We start from the raw sequence: 19624 nt of genomic DNA, 5'->3' as shown, positions 1-19624 counted from the left end.
TTAACGCAAAAAAAAAAAGCCTGTTTAACAGAATAACAGTTTGAAATAATACCTTCCACACTTGTAAAATAGGCATTTGATAAAACAGTTTGTGGCTCGTTAATTTATTTTCCAATACAACAATTTCTACTTTGTATTTGAACTTGTGTGAAAAAAAAAAAATCAAAGACGAAAGTGTTTTCTAAATGACAATTTTTAAATGCCAGGCCTTCAGCAGTAGAGATTTCTGGTGCATATCAGCATCAAAGAAACATCAAATAATTCAGTTTGTAGGGACTTCAGGAAATAATACCATCCAACCTAATAAGAAGAAGGTAAATAAGTAACCCAGCTCTGGTTGCTCAGGGCATTTCCCCTTATAGTCTAGTTTTGGGGAAAGAAGATTATTTTTTTTCCTGAAGCTATCTGTCTCATAGCTTATCTGTTGGGTGGTCACATCAAACTGTTATATACTTAAAAATATATAAAAATATACATGTGTGTGTGTATATATATATATAATATATATATATATATAGGCAAATGGAAAATGAAATCAATTTTCCACATTTCATAACTTGCAAGTTTTATTTTTGTTATTTTACATCAAATATCCTACATTAATTTACAGTACATTCATTTAAATAGTAGTTTAATTTTGGATGAATAGCTTCATTGGAACCATAGCAAACCATCTAATCCAACCTTCTAGTCAAAGTAAGGCCAATTCCAAATGTAGACTATGTTTTTTTTAGATTATTTTTTTTCTTCTCAAAAGCTTACTTTTTTGTGTCTGCAAGTATGTGCGCATGTATAGTACACTGGCTCAGAGCTTGGAGTTTCATTACCTCTACTATGAGAAATAATGTGTAATTGCCCAGATTGTACAAAGATGACATCAACAGTCAGCTAGACAAAAGCCACCAAAAACCTGCAGACAGCAATAAGTCTCCTCATTTGCTTTTATTCTGTTTCAATACCATTTCATAAAGAGATGACTGATAGCTTCCCTATTTGGCAGACTCCCTCTATATTTTAACTTCGACTCACAAAATTGTACTGTAGTTAATAGTTACAGTTATTATAGCTTAAAATTGTTATACCCCTTAATGCACATTCTTTAAAATAGATTTAAATGCAATTAATATTTATAAGAAGCTTAACACTTTTCCCTATATAATTTTTTTACAATTAATGAAATCAGAAAGAGGCACCAAGAGGCTAAAACTAAGAAAGCTTGAAAATAAAGCTGGGATAAAGCCAACACTTCTATTGGACTTGATGATCATCAAGGTCTTTTCCAACCTGTGTAATTCTATGATTCTATGATCTGATTCTTTTTTACCAGTTTTCATGACATTTTATACGTCACTCCAGAGCATTATATAATGAAAGGACATAGGCTGTCATTTAAATTGAAAAATAAAAAGTGCCCCTTATTTCTGGAAGAATCTCCATGGAACCAAGAGATGTAATAACAATTGGAACAAACTGCATCATGGACAGGTGCTGGGAAAGTAACCACTGAACTGGATTACTGCCAATACACCTCACTCTTGGCTGGATCTTTCCACACAGAAAGCTCAGCCATAATGTTCAAATTTCACTAATCAGTCACTTCCCTTTTTTCACCCATTACTCTTTCCCCTACCAGTGTTTCCCTTTTAATGCAGTGGGGCTTTGTGCAGAGGTTATCCAGAACACAATCTAGTTCTTAACTATATTCATTCAAATTTCAAATGAAAGAAAACTAGAGTAAATTTCAAATTCCTAATGAGTAGCAGGTATAAAAATTATCCAGTATTGGAAACTGGTTGCCTAATACAAAGCCTTTCTTTCAAGACACAGGATTATTATATTCTAATTCTTTTGTGACTTGCTTTTTTTCCCCACTCTACAGTCTTCTTACTGATATTTTTAGCAAACTCCGAAACTAGTCTTAATCTGGATGCAAATTTTCATAAACTCTACCCTTCTACTGAACACATTGTAGTGCTCAATCCAAAGAGCAGAAATACGTAGTGCTCATCACAGGATAGTAATTACACATTTTCTCAGTTGAAACAGCATGTACTGAAGGAATTACACTTCTAGAAAACTTCAAAACCACATAAATGCTAGCACATTCTTTTATATGTGGAAGTATAAGAAATGTAAGTAAAACAATTCTCTTTGATTTTAAGTAATTTTACTTATTACTTATTTTTGAATAGTAGCAACTCTTGTTGAGGAGGTAGTAAAGAACTACTGTGTACTCTAGGGTAACTCATATGTACATATTAATTTATATATCTGGTTATCATTGTTTAAAGTATTGACATTAAAATAAGGAGAAATATTGAAATATTTTATATATTGAAATATGAGAATATTGACAAACTAAATTATAAAGCTTCCTAGTATAAACTTGTATCTAGATAGAAATTCTGTGCAAGTGTTTTTGAAAGAGAAGGTGTGTATTCTAGGAGCATGTAGTCCTGTCTATGTATATGTATACACATATATGTACCTAAGCAGATAAGGCTTCTATGTTATAAATAGACAAAAAATATAGACATATGTGCATATAAGTAAAGCCTTTGGTTATTTCTTAAGCTTTGTTCACATTTCATGTAACTATGACATTAAATGGATGACATCATACAATATAGTTTTATGAGCTTATCCGCAAAGTAGCACCAGAAAAGGAAACATGATTATTTCTTTTTCAAATCTGAAGCAGTGGGAGATCAAAGAGAAAGAAATCAACTGCTGAAAGTCTGTAAGAATCTGGGAACAGAAATAGCCAGAATGTCCGAGTACTCCAGTACAAAAAGTTTGGAAAAGTATACTTAACCTTTGATGAAAGGGCTATAGGCTGTGTGAGTATGACTATCCCTGAGGAATGGTAAAATCTGAGTTTTTTTAAGGTGATTCTAGACACTAAGGCCTTCGTTAAATTATACATCCTTCTTTTTGTAGTAACTTGAGTGAACATTTTACAAGTTAGAATTACAAAGGGGGGGAAAAAAAAAAACAAAAAAAAACTTACCTGTGGCGAAAAGGGATTAAAAGCCACATTAATGACAGTATCTGTGTGTCCTCCCAGTTTATATGAAAAGGTACTTGAATGCATATCATATATATAAGCCTAAAAAAAAAAAAAAAAAGAAATAATTTTCACCTCAAAGAAGTAAAACACTATGGATATACCAAAGTATAGTACATGAGAACTAAAGATTCATCCTGCAGTCAAGTTAGGAATGATTCATAATAGCTAGGCATTTTTCTATGTCCTCCACATCTTTAAAAAGATTTCTATAAATCAGGATAATTTTTCAAATGCCTAACTAAAGTTAATTCAAGTGAAATATACATATGTATGCGTACATATATATTTATAGGGAGTCATGCAATTTTTTAACCTTGAAGAAGCCCCAGAGCAACTCAGTTTGACCTTGCAGGCAGCAAACTGCTACACAACACATACCCTAAAAACTTTTGCATTCAATTAACAGTCTTTCCAATTTCTGAAAAGATTCATGGACCAAGGCAGCTCCTGAAAAACACTTAATGTTTCACTCAGAAAACAAATCTCAACAGTCAACTCCAAAGAATCTATAATCCAAGTCAACACCAATGAAATCTGATGGTCCACAGTATCAAACTTTCTATACAAGACCATATTTACTGAGAGGCTATCTATAAATCTACTTAATCACATGCTGTTTATATACATCACAAAGTCCAGAATACAGAACTAACACTATCTAATGTCTTCAATCAGCTATCTAAAAATGGACAGAAAAGTATTCATTTTTAACCTCTGGATCCCTTGTAGCATTCCACACAGATATTGCCATACTACCTTAGAAAAGGAGTCAATAATTGTGTTGAAACCATTGTGCCCTTCCTAAAAGGATAGAGCAAGGACACTTGTTAATTGGAAACTGCCTCAAGCAGTAAGACTCTCCTCTCTACTTTTTATATATTTCAGGAAATTGGTCAGAAGAAGTACTGAATTGCTAATAATACACAAAAAGCATTTTTTGTTTTAAAACATATAGCCGCACCACAGCTACAATGACTTGGAATATGATCACTTCACATGGAATGAAAGAGGCAAAAGGAACCCAAACAAGATAAAATTCCTATAATGACACAAAATAAAGCATTATGTTTTGTCTGCAGGCAAGAAATTATTTTCTAATGGAAAGTACAAGACCACATGTTAGTAAATGGTTTGTACACCGAACTACTCAGGTTCTTGCCTGAGAAATTTACCATGCAGAAATAATACAACTGATTCTTCTTTATTGACTTAAAAATACTAGGAAAAGAGTTCTGGCTATTTGCTTCATACCACAAGCAGATTACAATATTTCCAAATCATTAGATTTTATAAAGTTTTCATAAAAGTTTTACTGTCACAGTACCCTCCCAAATTCCCTTTATGTTATAGGCTGCAAAACTGTGAGAACAGAACAAATGGCATTTTGTTTAATACACTTCAGACCTTATTAGATAGAAAAGTTTAGATAGGATAGAAATTAATTAAAATACTGTGGACAGTGAAACAATTCAGGTGCTTGACATGAAACATACATTCTCTAGACTCTGTACACTTGATGCATTTTTGAGAAGATATAAAAATGGACTCATGGATTTTTTATGCTCATATTGCAAGCTACTTATTCTTCAGTTGAAATTTGTTGTGAAGTTTGTATCAGTAAGGACAGCCTTCAGCAGAAAAGAACAGGCACCAGACAGGACTATGCTTATCACCACTCTCCATCATCTTTATCCATTCTGACTAAATTGCCTTACTGACAGTTTTCTTTTCCTCTTTAAAACCTACTGTCCCCTGTCTCTTTCATGGAAGAAGGCACATGGAAAAGATGAAGGCAAGACCAGCAAGAGTCAGGAGAATAAACACTCAATCACAGTGTCTTCCAGCATGTTCTGAGCCAAGAAGAAACATAGCTTCATGTTTTAAAGAAGGTAACATCACAGAGAGATATATTAAGTGAAGCTGAAGTTTTTCCAGTGACTTGAAAAACTTTGCCAAAGTTATGCAATAAAAATTAACTTTCAATTCCATATTCTCAGTTTTATTTTAATTGAGGAGGAGCACACTCATTTTTTGCTAAGTCTCTAAGTCCCAGTTCCTCTGTAAAATAGATGTCAAAGCATTTTATTGTTTTTTGGTTGTTGCTGTTGTTTTAAGATAAATCCCGTGAAAGACATTAACTTATGCTTTTCCACACCGTTCCTAAATCAACACTTAAGCTCAGATATTTCCTTTAAAAAAAATGTTATGAAGCTCTATAGCTTCAATAGCATCTACCAAGTGTCTAAAAGGAGAGGTTAGCCAATCACACTTCCTAGCCTACAAAGCATTTAAGCTCTTACCTCCCACCTTTCAAGATGTGCCCCCTACAGCTGGATGCAGCACTCTTCAGAATCAGCCACATTGTGTAGCAAGATTCACGGGGTCAGAAAAAAGTAAAGACAAGCAGATGCAAGCACATATGTAGCTAAGCACTGAAGCATTTGTCAGGATAGAGAAGACCTCATTCTAGGTTATACTAGAGACTACCTTCATACTGAAGAGCTGCTACATGAAACATACACAAAAGGGCTAGGAACACAACTCTCCATGTCTGACAGTTCTCTCTTAAAAGAAATACTGTTCTTTTAATTACTATTAAATTCGATAGTTAAAAAAAATAAAAAATAAATCTGTTTTAACAGAAATGGTATTCAGGTACTCATAAAAATTGTAATAACTCCAAAATAAATATTCTCCTTCTGTAGGCTGCCATCATGCTAATTCTACTACATTTGTGATGCCACTCAAATTACTTTTCTGTTCTATAATGACTGGATTTTTCTGTAGAGCAGAAAGTGTAAGAAAAAGAGAACAGTAAGTGATGTATAAAAGTGATGTATAAACAACACCATAACACTAGCAACAACAACACTGAAAATATGAATTCAGTGATAGAGAAAGAACACGTTCTTCGGTAAATGAAATGTAATACAGAAAGCAATAGTCTAGGAAGTGCTCAATAATTCCCCAAATGCGCACATACATATAATCTGCTACAGACTTCAGCCAAGGTCAATTCCTTTTTTTATATTAAGACTTTTTTTTTTTTTTGGTAATAAAAATACTGATTCAGTAGATACTGGTATTTTCTTTCCATTCCTGTCCAAGGGTCAGCCAAAAGTAAAAATCATATACCTGTACCAATAGCTTCCAAACAGGTTTCCTGCAACCATAACCACATACTTACTTGTGTTTCCATTCACTTGAAGTTTGGAGAACATTTGGAGTAGTCAGTTTTGATTAACTCACAGTGGAAGAGTGTATTTAGCACCTTATACAAGCTTTTTCTCTCTTTAAATTTGTAGCAAGAGTCAGGGAAGAAGGGTGAAGGCCCTTTCTCAAGGAGAAAAGAATTTATATCCAATTGCAAAACTACCTGATTTTTCTACACTGGTAGAAAGGGTGTGCTAAATAAATGAACTCTGCCTTCAAAATAAACTTATCCCCATCTGTTCTAGCTGCCCCTGGTTTAATCTATGGCCATGTGCATTTGAGTCAAACTATTTACATGCTCACACCCCTTCAGGAAAAGGGAAGAGGAGAAAGCAAGTCAATAATACTAACACTGAACACACAACAGAATAATTCCTTTTATCATTCATTGCATGGAGACTGTAAAGCAACAACAGTTGAAACGCACATCTTTTCTAGACACTGTGTTTTTAAATTAGAGTGCCTTCTTAAAGTATTAATCATTTAAAGAAATGAACGTGTAAATAAGGAAATCAATAATAAAAGACCCTAGCATCTAACATACTTAATTTGACCTTAAACAAATAGAGATTTCTTCAGAAATTTTGCATGGAATGGCCAAAGTCATCCTTTTCCTGGGACTAGTTAGTGTAATATTGCAAATGAGCTCCAGCAGATGGAAGCATTAGAGTATCTGGTGGGAAGATAAATAAACTTACACTTTCATGAAAGTCATCTGGATTTACTAGTAAGACATTAACCTCCCTCTGCCTCCATTAGTGTCATTACATCTGGTGCACAGTCCCTTGCTGTGTGATATAGATTGATGGAGTGAAACCCAAACAATTATTTACCCTGGGTCCACATCTCCCACTGAACTGTGAATTTTTCCTTAATCCCAAGCTTAAGAAGCACCTGAAGTACTTGTTCTAAAATGTAAAATAACAATTGGCCTGAAAAAGACACCCAGCATGGAAAGTTTCAGCACAAAACATTCCTGGTTACAAACAACAGAAAACAGAATTATAGTGGAAAGTGTTAGACTACTGTAATTACATGCATCAATGCCAAATCCACACAATACAAAACAGATTTTGCAAGTATTCTAATCACTGATTAATACTCCTCAGTCCTGAGACATGTTTTACAATAGTAGCCTGAAAAATCTATTCAAGCCCAAAATATTGAATACAATATGCCCTTTGAGAAACTCTGCTCTTCTAATGCAACTTGTTGCGGAAGCTGCTTTGGTAGTCACAAGAAATTGCCTATTACAGTAGGATCCGAGTTTCAATTTGAGTTCTTGTCATGTAACCACAAAAGGAATAAAGGTGAAAATCAATACGGTTCTTCATTATTAAAGTTCAGGTCTTTCAAAACACAGGGTATACTTTTCAGATATATCAGTACACTGACAGTTACAGCCAACAGAGTTTAATTTTTCCTCATTAAAGAAGACTATATAAGAAGATCCAAACCATGAGTAAGCCTTCCTTCTTAGAAACTTCCAATCTATATTTTTTTCTGATTTTAGTTTCTATTTAATTAGTCAATTTCAAAGCTTCATATAAATGCTTGTTTTTATTTCTATGCCTTTTGTATTTATGTAGCACCAAATATTGTTGTATTTAGGTTACTTTTATACATTTAGTAAGTCCAAGACCTGTGATTGTCCATGCTCATTCAGCATCCCACTGGATTTGTTAGACAGAGGTAACTATTAAACATGAATGAAAAATTTGGGTATTTATATCTACTTTGACTTCCAATTTCAGCTACATTTAAATATGGGTTATATCCTTGAAAAATAATATCCATTAGCAAAAAGCTAACATCTAGTATTTCCACTCTGCTGGCAGAATTACCCACAATAGTGACCCCTTGCTGATTCAGGGATGCACGACTTAGGAGATAAGAGTCCCACAGAGTGGGATGAGACATCAGGCTTAAAGGTTTACACAGTAACACACTGTGGCCTCACAAAGATCAGTTTTGACAGGCTACTAGAAAAGAGATGTTTTGTAGTAGTTAAGTAAACACACTTAAAATAATACAATCATTTGAGGCGGAAGGGACCCTCAAAGGTCATCAAGTCCAACTTCCCTGCAATGAACAGGGATCTGCAGCTAGATCAGGTAGCCCGAAGCCCTCTGCAGACTGACCTTGAAGATCTCCAAGGATAGGGTACCCACCACTCTTCTGGGAAACTTGTCCCAGTGCCTCACTACCCTTACTGTAAAATGTTCTTCCTTACATCCAGTCTAAATTTCCCTTCTTTTAGTTTGAAGCCATTTCCCCTTGCCCTATCACTGTACATGCTGCTAAAGAATCTGTAATCCTTCCTTCTCACAACCCCACTTTACATATTGAAGGCTGCTCTGATGTCTCCCTGGAGCCTCCTCCAGGCTGAACAGCCAATATGTACACACACAAAAGCAGTTCACATGAAAGTAAGAGGCTACTTTAGTCAAACAGAAGCTATACCTATCAGTTTTTGTATCAAATAGGCAGTATGCCTCATAATAGAGTAAAAGGCAGACAGAAGTTGCAACTCTTCATTTATAACTACATTTCAGTTTTCTTACTCTTTGCTCAGTAGGAAGATGGTTTTGATTTTGCAGTTAATGCAGACAGCGCATATTTCTCTCTAGCAAACATTGTGAAATACAAAAGGTGTTTTGTGATTAGTATTTCTCAATTATACCCCAGTTCTTCCCCTTCTAACTTAAAAATCAATCATATTTGTTAACCATAGTGTGCAAGCATTGCATGTGATAAATTAAACTCCAAGGTGATTGAGTCGTAGTTACTGCTCAGTAGAAAGATACATTTAATCAATGAGGAATAACCAAATAACCTATTACCAGCACTAATACATTTTTACAGCTATTATAATTCCAGTGGACATTACTCATTAAATATTATCTGCAAAAATATCTGAATTCTTGGTATTTTTAAAGCTGATCCAGTTGCACACCAGTCCATTTGTCAGAACGTTACTAGTTTAACAATATGAATGGACTGTTCCTTGTCATGTTCTTTTTTATTTTTATTTTTTCCAAACAGAAAGGAAAAAGTATAATCAGTCAAAATGTATCAAAGAGAGGTCTACAAATGTCTCTAAAGTGTACTTTGTCCTAACATTAAAGCTATAGCAAGTTTCTCAGAATCTGAAACTTGACTGGGTTTTCCAGAGGGGACAGCAAGAACAATAAAAGGTCTCTATGGATGTGAGATGCAAATTATGCAAAATTCCAACCCATGAGCCACACAAAAAACATTGACTGGCACTGAGCCCACCAGGGACTACATGCCAACTGGAGCAGGATGCAATACAGCTATTTAGCTTCCTATAATCAGCTACCAATTGCCAAGAATTTGGACTAAGGGCAAAATCATATTCTATAAATTTATTTTCTATTAGCAGCCTTTCTTAAGCTTTACTGCAAAGAGAAAAGGTTTTACAACTATACCTATTTTTATACTATTCATCCTCAAACTTAATTAGAATCTCAACTAAACATACAATGCATGTCAAGCATTGAGATCAATATCAGATATGTTTCAATTTACAAAGTAAAAGCTTCTGTTCTGTATTGAAAACTACATTCTCAGATGCAAATTACCAGAAACTTGAAAAATATATCTTATCATGGAAACCTTGAGAATATACTAGCCATTGCCAAACCTCCAGCAATCTGCCAATAAAACCTCTATCCTTCACACATGACTGGAGCCTGTATTTCAAACTGGCTACAAAAGTAAATTCCATTTGCTCTGAATTTGAAGCTGACCAGAAACCTTGTGTCATATTCTTAACAAGTCACCTTGAAAGACCTAGAAGTTAGACAGTTTTCCTAACCAACTAGTTTGGAAGAATGTCTTTATAAGCCAAATTTCAAAGAGCAATACTAAGAGCTAGCAAGTATCTATCTCTTAGTAAACACTGGGGAAAACACTGAGTCAACAGCACAGGACACTAAGTTAAAATTATGCACAAACTCAGATAGGTAGCAATACACTTTTATTCAAGACTCTTTCCTAAAAGTAGCTAATTTAAATATAGCAGACACTGAGTGAAAAAAGACCTTGTCTGTGAGGGGTGTACAAAAAGATTCTTAATACAGGTGAGGGTCTTTTCATTTTGTATTCAGTGTTCCTGCAAAACCAGCAATGGAAGCTTCATGTTTGATTGCCTAGATAAATTGACGTGTAGTTGCTACACAGTTCCTATGCTCAAATACATAAGCACTATACACGTTGCATAAAGCCGTGTTACAGACGACAATATTCTCTTCAACTTTGATGGCATATGACAACTGAGAGTGAGTCAACTACTGTGAAAACTTTAAGAAATTAGCTCTTAACAATCACTACGAGTGACAAAATTTGATCATTTCCCACACAAAGAAAATAAACATCGGGAATCAAACATGAATGCTACATAGTAATTAAGCATATAAAAGCACTATTAACATCAGTTTTGCACATTAAGCTGAATCCTAGGAATATGCACGAAAGGCCTACATTGCACACAAAAAAGTAGCTTCTGTGGTTTCGGAGGAAAATAAACAAAAATACTACTTACACATTTGTCATCTGATCCACTGGCTATAAACTTCCCACAAGGAGATACTGCAATTCCACATGGGTAGGAGCGGCTACTATGGCCTTCAAATCGACGTTCGCACCTTCAGAGAAGTTTCATAAAGTCTTATTACTAAAAAATAAAGGACTAGCTCTTTTACTACCATTTTCATGAAATTCTACTTAAGTCTCATCATTTTTCTTAATCTACAAATTTAACTAAGGCAAATACACTAATTAAGTTATAAATACCTGTCATAGGATTTGTGAAAACTGAAAGGCATTAAAGAGTATCACTGAATAAAAATAAATAAATAAATAAATAGATAAATAAATAAATGACTGCACAATACTACAGGGAAATGCCCAAAGCCTGTGCTTTGGCCTTGTTTAGTTTACAAAGACAGAAACATCATTAGCATTTAGAAATGATGCCTGCCATTAAACTACCATAATTAGCTACCATAGAACCATATGACAGAATTGCTTTGGTTGGAGTCAACACATAGCTCTTGAGTTTATGTTCAGAGGCTTTCAAAAACTAATGGATGCCATTGAATAACCTGCATCTATTCAAGCTTCCCATTGTCAGTAAAGGAAGACATCAGCTACCCCACACTTCCCTCAAAAGCAGCGTTCTATCATATAAGTCTCCAAAGGTTAATATAGAAAAAGTAGCAGAATATATATTCAAATTATATTGGCAGAGAGAAAAATGAACAACATTCATAATTTCTCTGTCACTCACGAATATGCCTCCAGGATCACCTTACTTCTTTAGATAGACAACTAGCCATTAGGATTAGCAAACAGAGCTTAAGCCCTCATTCCATAAATGCTAATTTCATGCTAATTTCCCTAATGAACTGTTTCCTCTTCATAGAAACATCCACAAATAAATCACTGACAATTTCTTTGCAAAAGAATTTGACTCCTTTACAGCTACATCCAATAACTCAGTTCTCCACCTATGAATGGATTCATGAGAAATAACACAGTTCCAAGGCTTCTACTGATCTTTTTTTCTGCTACACTACAGCAGCGTAAAACAAAGGACAGTACAACTTTTCCACTTGCTAATATACCCACAGTAATAACTAACAACCTGGATTCCATTTTCTTAGTTGTGCCCTGTTAACGACACGTTGTAAGTTCCACTACAAATATGGTTACTATCCCAATCCCCCAAAATTCTGCTTTAAGATGTCATTTCAAACAAGTGATTCCAGTTAAACTTTCCACATAATCTGGCAGAAATTTTGCTATGCTGTCTACTATCCTCAGATATATCCAGGTACTACAGAGATGAAAAGAATTAAAAAAGAAGCTTCTAAAAAATAGGTGCTACTACACACACTATTTTAGGTTATTCTAAGAGTTCACTTATTTCAGACATTATTTTTCTCCCATTGTGTTAAGTAGCAACAGGTGGTGATCAAACTTATTTTGGACATTGCAAGCCTTCCCCAGCCAACTGGCATGCTGTCCCAGCCTCCTAAGAATAAATCTCTAGTCAGAACTTTTCAGGGGTTACTATGGCAAACATCTGGTAATTGCATGGGACAGTAAATAGCCAAGTTTTCCCTATGTTTTCCAATGTACAGCTTTTAGACTACTTTCCAAAAAAAAGAAAAATAAAAAAAAGAAAAAAAAGAAAAAGAAAAAGAAAAAAGTATCTTATGTCACAAACAACTTGTAGAATACTGGGGAAAAAAATGTAACACTTTTTTCTATCTTTTAAAGAGAAACATACTAAAATAGTACATCTTGATATATCAGGGAATGCATAAATGAGGCTATTTCATTCTTCCTACACTCAGAATCAACTTGGTAGTAGTCCAAAGCTTTCTTCTTTTAAATCCACCTCATCTTTTACTCTATTACTTCGTCCCTGTGCTCCGCTATTTGCACAGAGAACCTGCAGTACTAGCTGATCCATTGAGATGCTATGAATATCCAAGTATAACCTGACAGGAGTAGTAGCTACCTCAGATGTACTGTACACGTGGGTTTCATTTAAAACACATACTGAACTCTTCATATAGGAGCTCAGCATGCTTTCAGCAACAGCATGAAGCAGAGACCACACATTTCCCATCCTACATGCTTTGATACAACCCCAATCCCAAACTTGGAGGAACTCCAGCCACTGCTTATCCCTTTCTCCTTTGTTATCCTCAGATAACACTCAAATCTTTAGGGGGGATTTAAAAAAAAGAAAAAGAAAAAGAAAAAGAAAAAGAAAAAGAAAAAGAAAAAGAAAAAGAAAAAGAAAAAGAAAAAGAAAAAGAAAANAAGAAAAAGAAAAAGAAAAAGAAAAAGAAAAAGAAAAAGAAAAAGAAAAAGAAAAAGAAAAAGAAAAAGAAAAAGAAAAAGAAAAAGAAAAAGAGAGAAATAGGATTCTCATGTTCAGAACAGATCAAGAAGCAAAAGAAATAATTTCGTTCTTAATATGCGCTTTTGTGTATCTTGCTCAGGATATTATGCAGGTAGTAAAGATAGAAACTGAAAATTTTCTGAAAATTGAAAGTAATTCATTTAAATTGCATCTCTGACCCTAATGCTCTCAAAGTGTAATTGTTAGAAAATGTATGAGATGAGTTCCATGTGCCTACAAGAATCCTGCTGAAACACGCTGCCAAGGGAGCTTATGATCTAGTTGCACAAGATCATAATACAAGTTGAAGATATTACTTTCATGTCAAAAGCTGCCTTGTGTAAAGACCTGGCAAATCTTTTCAGAGGCTGAAAGAGGGTGAAACTAATTTTCTCTCGGGTCTTCCATCAAAGTATTGTCATAACCATGAGTAATTTGCAGGAGAAATTCAGTATGTTCAAATAAACTAATATTCCTCAAAAATCTTCACTGTGGTCCCATGAGTGCACACTGCCTTCTTCCAGCAGATAAGGAACAAATGCTCTAACAGCAGTTAGAACAGAGCAGATGAACTTCTATTCCTTAACACTTCTGAGTCAGTCACAGGCAGACTGCTGCTGACACTGAAGGCATTAGTTATGGCAGTGCCTGGAGGCTCCTCACAACACATTACTTCTGACAGCTTCAGCAGTGACAAGAGCAATCTAATAGCTGTCATGTCTACTTTCCCAAATACAGCATAGTAGCAACCCAGTCCTCTATACAAGGCAATAACTTTTCTGTTCTTTTTCCACTTCTGCGCAGAAAATGAGTATATCTGATAGAACAGCTCTACTGTCTCAATCTCAGGATTAATTCACAATCTCATCTGTTCTTTTCCATCCTATTTTCTAATTACATATCACACAAGCTGTCACAGCAAGTTCTCCATACTATAGGTCTCTGTGACAAATAGATAAGAGAAAGTGCTGGTTTCATAGGATTATATAGGATTATAGAATGGTTCAAATTCGAACAAACCTCCAGAAGTCATCTGATCCAACTTGACTGCTTAAGCAGGAACACAGAACCATGTCTGGGAATACCTATACCTGGAAGGTCTAATGTCCACATAGAAAACAAGGCTAGATGTAAAACATGAGACACAGACACCTAGAACATATTTCTGGATTAGACTGGATACCCAGGAGTAAGCTTAAAAAGAGAACCAGAAGCAAAGGACAGTGTGTCAGTAATGATTCAAGGCTGGTCTGAGCATTTAAGGCCCACTGGGGCTCTCAGTGCAGTCTGTAGCTTAAATTAAGCTATATCTGAAACACCAAGATAATTCTATGACATGCAATCAGTGTCACAAAGAAGGATGAATCTACATGCCCCTCTTACTTCTATGATTGCTTGCAATGAAACATGCAAGGAAAACTGCAAAGCACTGCAAAAATCTAGACAGCTGATTTCCCCCCCCCCCTCCCCCTCCAATATCTGCCAGTCATGGCAAGTACTCATTACATTTTGCTGGTGAACGTGAGCTTATGCTGCGAGTTTATTGTCAATAAGTCAGACATTTACAGAAGTACAGAGGACAACAATTTGAATTGGTGGTTTCCTCCTAACATTGTGAAAGGAATCAACTTCCTTTATTGTGGATATTACACCACAGTTATCTAATCTGTAAGCGGGAAGGGAAAAAATGAAGGGTAAAACAAGTAAAAACTGTAACATGAAACTTAAATGACAAATATAAGGAATCAGCTGGCATTCAGTCTAGTCTGCTATTTGCAGTTGTTACGGTTTTATTGTGTAAAGGAATGGAATTTTCTCTAATTTTAAAGTTTCTATGTTTTAAGTGTTATTTTACAGCAATGAGATATAGAAATCTGCATATCACCACCCTCAGTTTTCATGAAACACACCAGTTACTAAAAACAGACAGGACTGGTAGATAAGAAGGTTTAACCTATATTTGGACCTGACAACTGTTGTCATTCCAATAAAGACATAAAAATGAACATTAAATGGTAAAGGCAATAGGTACAGATACATGAGTCAGTACTAGACTCCTGACTTCAAGATAAGTTGAAATGCTTCTGAAATATATTCAATAGAAGGAGATAAATGGGTAAAGACAAAATGATAAAGTGTTTATGTCTTATGGGCAATCAAGAGTCTATAATGTTTAATCACAAAGAGGACTTAAATTCCTTAGAAAAATTTAAGCATGCAAACTCCCGGTCATCAAATGTTTGTCTGACTCATTGCAATCCTTTTGTTGATCATAGAATCATAGAATTACCCAGGTTGGAAAAGACCTTCAAAGATCATCAAGTCCAACCTTAGCCTAACCATACTACCCTAACTCTAGCAACCCTCTGCTAAATCACATCTCTGAGCACCACATCCAAACGGCTCTTAAACACATCCAGGGATGGTGAGTCAACCACCTCCCTGGGGAGTCCATTCCCCCCTATTTATCCCTATTCCTATTTACCCCCTCTGTCGAGAAGTGTTTCCCAACATCTTACCTAAACTAACCCTGGTGCAACTTGAGGCCATTTCCCCTCATCCTGTCACCAGTGAGAAGAGACTTGCCCCACTCTCACTGTAAGCACCTTTCAGATACTGGAAGAGAACAATAAGATCTCCCCTCAGCTTCCTTTTCCCCAGACTAAACAGCCCCAGCTCCCTCAGCCTCTCCTCACATTGCCGATTTTCAAAGCCCTTCGCAAGCCTTGCTGCCTTCCTCTGGACCTACTCCAGTACCTCCATGTCCTTTTTGTACTGAGGTGCCCAAAACTGAACACAGATAACTGATAACTCTAAAATTCTTCTCAATTAAACTGAGGTATAATAGGAGTCCAGCTTCTGTGTTCACTGCATCTAACTTAGACTATAGATAAATAATTTCACTTTTTATCCATCTAGCCATTGTTTGGACAAAAGACAGACTTAATATGCTTTTCACAGCTAATCAAAAGTCATTATCTTACCCCATTACATGCATTTATAAAGCCTGATACTTCATTAGAGTAACCTGAAAGAACAGTAGCCAAAGTTGGGGGTTCTTCCATAAAAGGATTTAACCTCACCTCCTTAGTGCCTTATGTTGCTTTCTAAATTGTCTGGAGCTTTTTTAGCTATGGTTATAAATGAGGAGAAGAATGCAGGAGAAGTATAAAAATGTTCACAAGCTACAGATGTAACTTTAAAAATCCACACATTTAAAAGTAAATGAAGCAGGAGTCTGAGCAAGTCCAAACATCACTAGTAGTGTCCAAGATTCTCTCATTTATTGGCAAGATGACCTGGCTGTGTGAGGTTGGCTGGCAACATCAGAAAGTTAAAATGCCTTTTCTTGTACCACCTTCAGAGGAACTCATAAGACTTTCTGGCACTCTCTGAAGCAGCGCTGGAATGCTTCCAAACCACCAGTACTGAGACAGATGAACTCACAACTTTATCCAGTAAGGATGGATGAAGTTGAAGGTGCAAAAACAATCTCACCAACTTCAAGACCAGAGAAAGGACAAAATAAATGAATTTTCACAGTGAGGGGAAAAAAAAAAAAAAAGAAGCTTGGTAATACCGAGTGGGAAAGAAAAAAAAAAATAAAAAATGTGTCAAATGTGTGAAAAAAAAAAATTGAAAAGGAAAAAAAGCTTAATATGTTCAAAATCTATAAAGCTGTAGGTCAGGATCAAATGTCTAAAGAGTTACTCTAAGCAAGGTTTAAAAAACAAAACTGAGCATTCAAGATTCCTCAGTCAATTATGATTAAAGTAATGCATATCAGCAAACTATGTCATAAAATGAAAAATGAAGAATAAGAAAAATGATCCAAAGAAAAAGGCAGTAAGAAAACAAAATTAAAAGTTTTCATCATAGTTGCCTAAACATTTAGAACAAAATCAACAAAAAGTTGAGACCTTGAAGTTAGTGTTACTGCACAGTGTTGCGAACAGTATGTATTAGAAGGTGGAATTAACTTTCCTATACCTCAAAAACACTGGGAAAAGATTTCAGTTAACAAACCTTACTCTGGCAAACTCAAAGCAGAAAAAAAAAAAAGAAAAAAAAAAGGTTATTCCAGAGGGACCACTCAAAACACTAATGGCAGATGCACCAACTTCACAAATCAATAACTTTAAGACAGAAGAGATAAAAGAAATTGGCCCACCATAAGATTGTTTAGGAATTAATCTCTTCTGTATGTGTAAGGGATGGAATGGATTTGATTGGACAAGACCTATAAACAGAAAAGCAAGAAGTTTTCAGTATGTGTAACTGTATAGTAGACCTAACACTTCAGTGGAGACCTTTTCCAAGTTCAGATAGAGCTTTCCAAACTCAGCCTGTTCAAAATTATTTATGTGTAAAACACCTGGTGAACACATTAGGAAAAAGTGAACAGCTTTCTTCCCTTATGAGAACTCAAGAATAGATTTTAAAATATAGAAGATTTAACCTCTGGCCAGAGGAATGAGAGAAAAAATTCATTTTTAAAAATTGTTGAGTTACTTTCCCCAAAAAAGTTACAAGCAAGAGAAGTGATTTATTTTCTCTATTTTTTTTCTACAACAGTTGCCATCATTGATCACTGTATAATGTGAAGCAAACACACATATGGACACAATACCCAATGCACACCCCCAAAATATGGGTCATTAAAAACTTGAATAATCTTTCTTTTTAAAGTTTGACTAACAGAACTCAGCAGACACTAGAATATACTGACTTTGCCAAATTAAATACAAAGCAAGAACATACATAAATTATACCTTTCTTCCCAAGACCTATTTAATTGATTGCCCAGATTTTACACTTTAACTATTTTACCATTCACCTGCTCTACTCCTAAGTATTTTGAAATGAAGAGACAGATAAGTGATCTGTGAAAAGCTATTTACTTTTTCATTACTCTTCTAGCAACAGAGTTAAGGGAGCTTATTAGAAAAACATAAGAAGGTAACAGATTCCAACCTCCGCATTCTCTAGTTTCATTATTTTCTGACATTTAGTACAGGTAATACAGTAACGCTTTTGGCAAGAACACATGTGCCCCCTATAGGTTTAATGCATTCTTACCACAAAAAGATGAAAATAATTGAAACAACCATTAATTTTTTCCTAAATAGAAAATTCACTAGCAGAAAAAAAAATATTTTTAATTCCTTTAATGTTTACACTCACAATAAATATGAATTATTCTTCTGTATTTGAGCATATTTCCCATCCAAATCACTTTCAAATATAGTTCTTTTAACCAGCATAAAGAGTTTATCCTAAGTATTTCCTTTACTGTATAACATTCTTACCTACCACTTTCCCTCTGTCCCATAACTTTCCATATGCATTTTATGCTTTTTTGAAAAAGTGCAGCATCTTATTCTGAGATTATCATAAAATATTATGCAAATGTATACAACTATATAGATGATTTATAATAATGTTGTTACAATTACATTTGTATTTTAAAAGCTAGATCATAAATGTTATCTTCATTAGCAGTAATGATATGTTATTTTGGAAATAACATTAGCATCCAGTTCAATATTCTATTTTATACATATAATTAGATATTAATGTATATAAAGTATAGGTGATAGATCTTGATTATTTAATGATTTACACATAAGTAACTACAACTGAGCAACCAAGGAGTAAAAATCTAAGGGTCCAATTCCAGAGCAAGTATGACAATAAAATAATGCCCTTTTATCCCAAGATACCTAATTCAGTCTTACTTGAGAGTTCTTAAATCCCAGAGTTTGATGCCATCACCTACAGCTGTGGTCATGAAAAGGTTGTAATCTTCAGGTTTCTGAGTGCTGAAGGCTGATCCCTGTGAATATTAAAATTAATTTCAAATAACAATTGTTGTAGCGCTAAATATTAGATCACTCGTGAATAAATACAAAGTATTTTGTTAGATTATTGGACAGAAAGCTTTTCTGCACAAACACAAAGGGGTATGGAGGAACGCTGGCAAATGGACAAACCCCTACAACCTCATTAGAAAAGCATAGCATTGCCTTAACTTCTTTCCAGGACATCCACAAGCTCTTTGAATCAGGGGTGGCACCTACCAAAAATGAAACAAAAGGAATCTCCACACAGATTGATAGTGATAACTGCCTGTGAGTATGAGTTAATTATGGAAGTAGGGTAAGAACATGTTGTGATTTACACAAGACTTTATGGGCCTATGTGTCCTGGAGTAAGTGAGGGTCTGGACAGCATCAAATGAAGCGTGAGCACAGATCAGGTGGCCTGTTGATCAAGGTACCAGCACCTGGAGAGATTGGAACAAGTGAAATTAAATGACAGCAGCTGAAGCTGGACCACAGCAACTGGGGTCAGGGGTCTGAAGTACAAGCAACTGAGGATGCATAAGCAAGCTCTAT

General features: G+C 35.0%; 1 protein-coding gene across 1 annotated transcript in view; it reads right to left on the bottom strand.

Moving 5' to 3' along the window:
• The window catches only part of WDR27 (WD repeat domain 27), a 56828-nt gene that overhangs the window by 4855 nt on the left and 32349 nt on the right, over positions 1–19624 (bottom strand). The window contains exons 22-24 of the mRNA XM_015857952.1: positions 18965–19062; positions 10851–10953; positions 3011–3109 (exon numbers count right to left, since the gene is read on the bottom strand). Of these exons, the coding sequence (XP_015713438.1) occupies positions 3011–3109; positions 10851–10953; positions 18965–19062 (300 nt within the window). The remainder of the gene's footprint in view (positions 1–3010; positions 3110–10850; positions 10954–18964; positions 19063–19624) is intronic.

Source organism: Coturnix japonica, chromosome 3 (assembly GCF_001577835.2).
Source record: "Coturnix japonica isolate 7356 chromosome 3, Coturnix japonica 2.1, whole genome shotgun sequence".
In the NCBI taxonomy this organism is placed as follows: domain Eukaryota; kingdom Metazoa; phylum Chordata; class Aves; order Galliformes; family Phasianidae; genus Coturnix; species Coturnix japonica.
Note: the sequence above shows the minus strand (reverse complement) of the source record. Positions and strands in the feature narration are given on the sequence as shown.